Below are 8,426 nucleotides of genomic sequence, written 5' to 3'. Positions count from 1 at the left end.
AGCAGCATTCCAGGGTCTGGCCGCCCGCCGGAGTGGCTGTTCAGCAGCAGGGAGCGCATGCATGCAGGCGAGTGGCGGGTGGTGGTACTGAGAGGAAAAGCGCACAAAGACGGCGGCCCGAATGAGAGAGGTGAGCGGGGCGGCACGGTCATTGCAAGGCATCCTGCGACGTCACGCGGGCCACGGACCCAAGGCGAGACCAAGGCCTTGCGGGCAGAGCTTGATCAGATCCAGACGTGCGAATGCGGGGGAGGGCCACGCCAGTTGAGAAATGGCGGGACCTCCGCGGTCTCCAGTACGTAGCCTGCCGCGACCAACACAGGAGGCGTGTACCATGCATGAGGTTGAGTTATTGGCGTTGATTGGTGGGCACGCGGGCCTCGGCACATGCGCAGCGACCAAGGCAGCCCTTGTGGGCAAGATGGGGCAGTTTGTGTGCTGACGAGGTTGTATCAGGCAGGCATCGCTTGTGTGTGAGAGGGGTCAACAGTGAGTGACCATCAGGGTCAATGCGTATGGGACGTGTTTGCTTGGCAGGCAGCGCTTGAGAAGGCATGTGCAAATTCCCCTGCATCAAGGGCTTGTGACCCATGATTAGAAACGCAAGGTGGTTGCAGAATCGGCTCAAGGACCATGCGGTCTAGTTCTGTTGACACCAGGGAGGTGCCGATACGCTTGTGTTTGGCAGGGCGCAGTGTGTGAAACAGGTGACGGATTGCGACGGAAAGGAATGGGGGCGGCAGTGGGCGGAGTGAAACCCCAGAAACCAAATGAGTGGGCGCAAGAGAAGCACCATTGGCATGACGCATACAGGCAGAGCCCGGTCAGCACGCCGCAGCCAGGGTCAAGAGTTGTGCGGTGGTGTTTGCATCACAAAAAGCAGGTTTTGTGATGAAAGCGAGTACTTGCTCCTGGAAGTAGTGCGCGTGGCATGCTGCTGCGCACATGAGAGCAAGGGCTGTTGAGTGATGAAGCATGCTTCCCAGCATGCTAACCAATGAAGTTGTTAGGCAGTTATTGTATGCAGCTGTTCCCGGGGGCAGCGCTCTGCGGCGGCGCCAAGCGGCTGTCTAGCCCTGGCGCAGCCGCCACCATCTGCGCGGCCGCCGCCTGCGCCCACAGCAGCATCGGCCCCTCGGGCCCAAGCAGGTCCTGCGGGGCGCTGCCTGGGTTCATGGCCGCGGCGGACGCGGCGGCGGCGAGCAGCGCCATGTCGTCGCTGGACAGAGGGGGCATCATCATCGCGCTGCCGCTGTACCCGCCTGCGCTCGAGCCAGCACCGCCGCCGCCGCCGCAGCCTGGTGCAGAGCTGACGCTCGGGAAGAACAGGTCATCGAAGCCCCTAGAGACGCCGGCGTTGCTGAATGCATGGCCAGACGGCTGCGGCAGCGGCTGCGGCAGATACGGCACCACGGGCACTGGCAGGCAGGCGAGCCCTGCCGGCGCCCCCCCGATCCCGCCGCCGCCGAGGAGCGCCATGTGGCCGCCGAGGCCCTGGCCAGCCCTGCCCAGCAGCTGCGCATCCGAGCTGTCCTGCTTAGAGGTGTGGCCGGGCGCCGCCACGCGCGGGCCAGGGCAGGGCTGGTCCTTGCTGGGGTGCGGCGCGTCGCAGGCGCCGCCGCCTGCGTGGCGCGGCTGCTGCTGAAAGAGCGAGAGCGCCGCGGCCTGCTGCTGCAGCAGCGCCTGCTGCAGGAGCAGCTGCTGCTGCTGTTGGCAGAGGAGGTTCAGGTACATGTCGTGTGTGGCGTCCGTCATCTCACCCGCCAGCACAGCAGCCGGGTAGGAGGCCGGCGCCAGGAGGGCCGGCGGCATCGTCCCCGAAGCCCCCGGCAGAATGCCGCCCCCGCTGCTCGGCGCAGGGCTGCGGGAGGATGGGAGGGGCTGGGCGAAGGCGGCGGTGGGGCCATAGCTGCTGCCAGGCGGCGGTGTGGACGTCTGAGAGGCACTGGCGCCGCCGCAGGGCGCAGGGCTGGGCGCCGTGGCAGCGAGGAGGGCGCCGCCGGCGTCTGGCAGCGGCGGCAGCGGGCCGAGCACGCACATGCGCAGCGTCGCCTCAAGCTCCTCCTCGCTCTGCGCGGACAGCGCGGCGCGGGCGGCGAACAGCGCCTCAAGCTGCTCGGCGTTGAGGCTGGGGTAGTGGGGCGTCCTGAGCTCTCCGGCGTCGTGGGCAAAGAAGCAGATGGGGCGCGAGCACCTGGTGGGGACCGGGGCGGGCGATGAGCGCGGCGATGCGGACAGGGTGGCATTAAGACGAAGCACCGAGGCAGTACAATTTATCGCAGTCATCTGGCAGGGTACGGTGACAGTAGGAGTTGATCAAGCAAGAATGTTGGCTTCAAACAGAGTGAGAGGGCAAGCTGCACACGACTGCCACCGCGGCGGACACTGCGCGTGAGGTCGGCGGTCGAACGGCGCTGTCCTGCCAACCTCAAGTTGCCTCAGTGGCACTCACTTGTTGCCGTCGTTGCAGAGCTGCGTGCGGTACCTGCAGGCGGCAGATACAAATTGTGCTGATATGTTAGTTGCTGTGGGGATGGAGGTCGAATTTACTAGGCCCCAACAGCAATGAGTGTAGCATTTGCAAACCCCGACGCACCTGCTTGGGTGCAGGAAGTACTCGGGCATCGAGTGGGCAAAGGGGCAGCTGGCACCACGCGGACACACGCGCTTCTATACAATGGGGGTTTTCCAAGCACGTGGGGCGTGTACGGGCATCAGCACAGCGTGCTTTGACCAGGCGGCAGTGGTTTGACCGATCAGGGGGACAGTGCAGGGCTCGCGCGTAAGCTGCAAGGCCGAAGGAGCCGCGGGGATGGCAGGGCAGAGGCGACACCACACGCCTGATGAGTGGCGACAACCCTCTCAAACCTAGCGAATGCGCTGTGTAGATGGTGACATGCACCCCAGGGCTGGCAGGGACCGTCGGCTCACCGCCTTCGAGTCGGGACAAGACACGGAGAGGTGCTTGGCGTGGTCGCGGCGCGCGGCGTTCTCCCCCATGTGAGCGTAGGGGCATGTGCGCCAGTCGTGGCTGGAGCTGCGGTGAAAGGGGGGGCATCCAGCACAGCACTGTTGAGGCAGTGGTCAGGGACGACGGCGGCGAGTTGAGCGTGCAAGCTCAGGCTGATGAGGCAGTGCAGCGCCAGCAGAGTGGCCGGCAAGGCAGCGTGAATCCAGAGCCTTCGATCATACCTCCTAGGACACGTCTTCAACTTGTACACATTCATCATAAAGTCAGGGGCCAGCTCGCTGCTGCGGATCTCCGTCGAAGCAGGTGAAGCGGGCGTATGACCCTTTTTCGACGACTTCTTCAGGTCACCGCCCTTCGTGTCCCTGTCATCTGATAAGAGGGCACCGCGGTCGTCTGCCATGCTGCCGAGGTGATCGCGGACTGCGGTGATGCTATAAGGGCCGGTGAGGATGCGTGGGGCGAGCAATGTTCACAAGGAAGGATCTGGATCTAATGATTTGAGGTACGGGGACCAACACTTGGCGCCTTTTGTATTGCTGCCATCTGATGACTGTGCACTTCAAGCGCGCGGTCAACTCCCCAGCCTCAGCTCCCGCTGCGTCGACTTGCCATGGCACGTGTTGCGAACCGTTACAACAATCGAATGCGCAATGAATACAAATCCAGTCCCCACCAGCTGGTGCTGTGGGGCAGTATAATGCAGGTCCCGCAATCCGACAAGTGTGCCAAGCGCGAGAGTGGTCAACATGCAGCCAGATGGACCATCGCTTCTGCCATCCCGATATGCAGAGCCACCAAAGCGCCGCACGCGTCACATGTCACGACCAATATCATAAATAACAGTCATCGAGCGATTATTGACTTGTTGTCACGAAATTTCTTGGCCCCGGCACCCATCCAGGTGGATGGGTTGTGTGCACGAATCGAGCCGTCATGGTGTTTCTTGGCCCCGGGCACCATCCAGGTTGACGGCTTGTATGTACAGGCACGCAGTAAGCCCCACCTGATACCACAACGGCAGCTGCGTCACTCGAGATCACCCAGGCGTCTTACCAAGTCTTTCTTGTTGATCTTTCCCATCGCGTTGCGCGGCAGCGGCTGCTGTAGCAGCCGCCATGCGCTTGGCACCTGTGGTACAAGCGCACATCATCATGTCAGTGCGAGCGTGGGGCACACGATGACATCATGAGTGAAGCATGTATACGATGGTCGGACACCAAGGCTTGCAATTGTGCCACATACAGCGAGTCCCTCGCAGCACGATACACCGCGCAGGCCCCCGCCTCCAGCCGCACCTTGTACTTGGGGAGCCTCTCGGTGCAGAACGCGCGCAGCACGGCGGCGGGATCGGGCCCCAGGGTGGCACCCTCCTTCAGGACGACCAGCGCGGTGATGGCCTCCCCCTGGAGATCATCCGGGACACCCACCACCGCGCACTCCTTCGTACGGCATTGGAAGAACGAGGGGCAGGCGCGAGGCGACCTTGCTGATCAATAACATCCCCAACCCGCCAAAGCAGGGAGACAAGGCGCCGCGGTCCCTCAAGAGCCTGATGCCCTTGGGGTTGTGGATGTTGGGCAAAAAGCAAGGGGCAGGTGTGCTCCATTGCACGCAAAGGGCTTGTAGGCAGACACCCACCCCCCCCCACCTGCACTGCGTCGCTCTCCAAAACGGCGCCCTCCACCTCCAGCGCAGACACCTTGAAGGCGTTGGACTTGATGATATCCACACTTGCGCGGCCCAGAATCTGCCAGAGGCGGGCCAAGCGCCAGCGCAGGGCACAGTCAGCGACGAACGCAGGCACCATACCGGCTTGATGCGCCGCAGCGCGGGGCTGGCGGCCACGCGGAAGAGGCCTGCATCTAGCCGCGCGCCTCGCAGATGGCACCTCGCGGCCGCGGCGCGCACAGCACACCGTGCCGTAAGCTGGTGACTCGGCTGGCTGTCGGCGGGGGCGGCGGTCCCGCGCACCCGGAAGTAGGGCGGCCGGCCCTCGAGCCCGACCACGTCCCCCGTCTTGAAGAAGCCATTTGCGTCAAAGGCGTCTGCGGTGGCCTCGGGGCGGCCCCAGTACTCCTTGAACAGGAAGGGGCCGCCGACACGCAGGTCGCCGGTCAAGGGTTCGCCTGGGTGCATGCAAGGAGGCGCGGGGTAGGGGAGGGCGTGCGGCGAGCTTTGCTGGTGGGTGGGGCGGGGACGGCAGGTGGACGGCTGGGGAACGGCTGCAGGACCCTGCTCCTGCAGGGGCGAGGGCAGGGCAGCGGAGGGTGCAGGGCAGCCAGCCCGAGCTGCGGCACAAGATGCCCTGGCCTCCGTCCAAGCGATGTATGGCGTTGCCGTCGCACCTGAGGACGGATCAGGGTCAACGCCGCTGGGCGCGTCGGCGTCCTGTGCCACCTGGACGCGCACGCCGGGCAGCGGCAGGCCCACAAACCCGGCGCGCCGCTCGCCCTGCAGGCAGGGCAAGTGAGCGAGGCCGCTGCCGTCAAAGAGTCGTTCCAGCGCTGCGCTGCGTCCCCAAGCCACCGACAACCGGCGCACGGCTCATGGCGCGCCTCTCCCGCACAGCCCGGATTATGCCTGCACAACTTCCACTTGTCCAGAGGCCCAGCTTAGCCCGCGTCCACCTCGTAGGGGTTGGACAGGATCATCCCGGTCTCAGTCATGCCGTACCGCTCCAGCAGCGTCTGCCCCGACACCTCCCGCCACCGCTCCAGCAGCGCCACCGGCGCCGCCGCGGACCCCGAGACCGCGAGCCGCAGCTTCGACGCGGCTTCCCGCAGGGCCGGCTTCTGGTCGGGCGGCGCCTTGTCGTAGGCCATCAGCAGGAAGGTGTACATCGTGGGCACCGCCATCAAAACGGTGATGTCATCATCCTGCAGCGGCGGTGTCATTGACGGCGGCGTCAGGGGCGTTTGCTACGGTGTGTAAACCACTGTGTGTGCAGCTGTGTGTAAGCTCTGCGGCCCCTGTTTGCTTGCGCACCGCCGTCGATACAAACCGGCTGCGCCGCAAGAACGAGAATCGGAGCAGCTGCAGAGAACAGCGGCGAAGCCACCGCAGCCGCGCGCTCGAGCGCACCCGCAGCCGCCGCCACGCCGCGTTGGGCTGGAACGAGGTCATGAAGTCGACGCAGGCGCCGGCCGCGTGCGCGCAGTGCAGCGCGTTCACGATGCCGTGGATGTGGTGCAGCGGCAGCGCGTGCAGGATGCGGTCGGACGCGGCCCAGCGCCAGGCGTCCACCAGGCAGCCGACCTGGGCAGACAGGCTCCTAGGGGGTGGGGGGCGGCGCGTGAAGACGCGGACCCGAGGGCGGCAGTGGGCGGACGGAGCGCATTTGCGGGAGGGTTTGAGGGCCAGGAGAGTAGGTGCTGCGGCGGTAGCAGCCCTGGTGGGCTTAAGACATGCGCTGGGCTGCGCGGCGCTCCATGCGGCGAGTCACATGCAGCGTGGCACGACGATCCGATTGATGCCTACGCCACAGCTGCATTCGCAGCTGCAGTGTAGCTGCTCACCCGTGGGTGTGCAGCGCGCCCTTGGGGCGGCCTGTGGTCCCACTCGTGTAGATGATCAGCGCGCCGCTGCCCTCCTCGCGCCCGCTACCGCCGGCGCCCGCGTGGCTGGCATGCCGCTGCTCGTCAGGGCCCGGCGATCCCGCGCTGGGGCCAGCGTCAGCGTCAGGCACGGCGGAGCTGAATAAGCTGGGGTCGAGGACGTGCAGGCTGGAGCCTGCCGCGTGCACGGTAGCCTCTAGCTTGGAAACGCTGGACTCGGGCGCGAGCACCTGGATGTGTCGGGACGTGTGTGGGTGCAGGCGGAGTGACGAGACGGCGCCGCTGGTCAGCCGGTTGCCGTTGGGGCTGGCCTTGGGGCGTCAGAATTGTCCATTGCTTACACTAGCAGTGGCTCACATACCTCCAGTCAGCACTAGCGCTCTTTGGCTCTGTTGTGGGCGTGCAAGAAGCTACGGGTGCTCTTGCTGGCTTACCCCCAGCCGCAGCTCACCAACGACACGCCAGCGTCCTTGATTACGTAATCGATTTCAGCCGGCGGGTGCGACACCGCCAGCGGCACCGCCACGCCGCCCGCCATCCACGCCGCCCAAGTGGATGCCACGTAGCCGAAGCCGGGCTCGGCGTAGATGCCAATGCGCGGCCCGTGCTCGGCGCCGGGCGGCCTTGGGGGCAGCTGGTGCACGATCTGGGCGGCGAGCTGCTCGCTGCTGCCCAGCAAGTCGCGATACCTTGGGGAGGGAGTCAGCGCACATTGCCGTGTGGTGATGCAGCAACAACTGCATGCGGCGCAACGGCGCGCGTTCTGGCAAGCCTGCCCTCATGGTGTGGATGCTGGGCACCCCGGCCGCTTCGCACCTGATGGCACGCCCCGCCGCACGGACGGCGATGGAGCTGGCATGCCGTTGAGCTGCCCTCACCACGTCCATGCTTTCGCGACCCCCCTGCCAGCGATCTCGGGGTGCTGCACGGGGTATATCCGAAGCCGTGCGCGCAACGCTGATCACAAGCAACGTGCGCCGCTGATTTATACCATACGATAAAATTTATACAATGTTAACATCAATCGAACCCGCCGCAGTCACGTTCGCACACGGCAGCATGCTGTTTTGTCGAGTTCATTTGCAGCCGTGGCGAGCTACTGGTGGAGCAACAACGACCAGGGTGTTGCCAGTCACGCTCTGGCACAGCATTATGCGAGTGTCACCATCATTATTTTGGCAAAAGAGAGCGTCGACGCCTGCAGTGCGCACAGCGCCGCGCCATTCCTGCAAGACGGCTGGGAACAGCGTCCGTGCTGCCGCTGGTGCGGCTGCCGGGAGCGGCGGCGATGAAGGGGAGACACAAGGGTCAGCATATGGTGCGGCCAGCACGGACCAACCTTCAGGCCCGCCACCTGGGCAGGACTTTAGCGATGGGGGTGTTGGCCGCTACGCCGGCAGCGGCAGTGGTGGGAACAGTGGGGGAGGCTCAGGGCGCAACAGCGGCGGCCGCGACAGCGGCGATGGTCACAGCAGCGGCGGTGCGGCACCACAAAAGCCGATGTGGCTGACGGTGAGCACCGCAGGGGGCTTTCAGGTACGTCTGTGATGTATCCTGACAAGAATGCTATGCCCCAAGCACGGTCCACTGGGTGCCAACGGAACCTCGCCGATCCGGCGTGTTGCATGTTACGCCGTGTGGGAGACAATACAGCGCCCGTGCGCCTTGTGAACTCTAAACATGACGGCCTTCCACTCTCGATTGGGCCCGTGCACCAAGGTGTGGATGTGGGCAACCGCCATCGCTTACCTGGTGTGGCGCTGGCAGTGGCGCCGCGGCCGCCGGCTCGCGTCAGAGGCGCAGCAGCGAGAGGCGGAGATGGAGGCGCAGCTGCGGGACGAATTCGAGCAGTTTGCGGAGCAGTACAGGCGCGGTGGTGGCAGCGGCCAGCAGCCGGGACC

General features: G+C 65.1%; 3 protein-coding genes across 3 annotated transcripts; 1 reads left to right on the top strand and 2 right to left on the bottom strand.

Annotated features, from left to right (window-relative positions):
- Positions 1–1,014: 1,014 nt before the first annotated feature.
- On the bottom strand, positions 1,015–3,371 carry MNEG_8923 (Zinc finger CCCH domain-containing protein 50; the record flags this gene model as incomplete). The annotated part of the gene is made up of 6 exons (XM_014042607.1): positions 1,015–1,861; positions 2,039–2,194; positions 2,453–2,485; positions 2,597–2,670; positions 2,932–3,037; positions 3,193–3,371. 6 exons carry the CDS (start codon positions 3,369–3,371, stop codon positions 1,015–1,017), a joined length of 1,395 nt encoding a protein of 464 aa, XP_013898061.1.
- Positions 3,372–3,997: 626 nt separating this feature from the next.
- Positions 3,998–7,412, bottom strand: MNEG_8922 (AMP-dependent synthetase and ligase; the record flags this gene model as incomplete). Its single annotated transcript, XM_014042606.1, has 10 exons — positions 3,998–4,099; positions 4,267–4,374; positions 4,620–4,718; positions 4,781–5,097; positions 5,317–5,422; positions 5,599–5,847; positions 6,053–6,242; positions 6,487–6,755; positions 6,977–7,214; positions 7,342–7,412. The coding sequence occupies 10 exons, from the start codon at positions 7,410–7,412 to the stop codon at positions 3,998–4,000; spliced, it is 1,749 nt and encodes a 582-aa protein (XP_013898060.1).
- Positions 7,413–7,840: 428 nt separating this feature from the next.
- MNEG_8921 (hypothetical protein) lies at positions 7,841–8,005 on the top strand (the record flags this gene model as incomplete). The annotated part of the gene is made up of 1 exon (XM_014042605.1): positions 7,841–8,005. A coding segment is annotated over one exon (165 nt), but the record flags the coding sequence as incomplete, so codon positions are not given.
- Positions 8,006–8,426: the final 421 nt, after the last annotated feature.

Source organism: Monoraphidium neglectum, assembly GCF_000611645.1.
Source record: "Monoraphidium neglectum strain SAG 48.87 unplaced genomic scaffold scaffold01758, whole genome shotgun sequence".
Taxonomy (NCBI): domain Eukaryota; kingdom Viridiplantae; phylum Chlorophyta; class Chlorophyceae; order Sphaeropleales; family Selenastraceae; genus Monoraphidium; species Monoraphidium neglectum.
The sequence above is the reverse complement of the archived record's forward strand: the minus strand, read 5'-3'. Positions and strand labels throughout refer to the sequence as shown.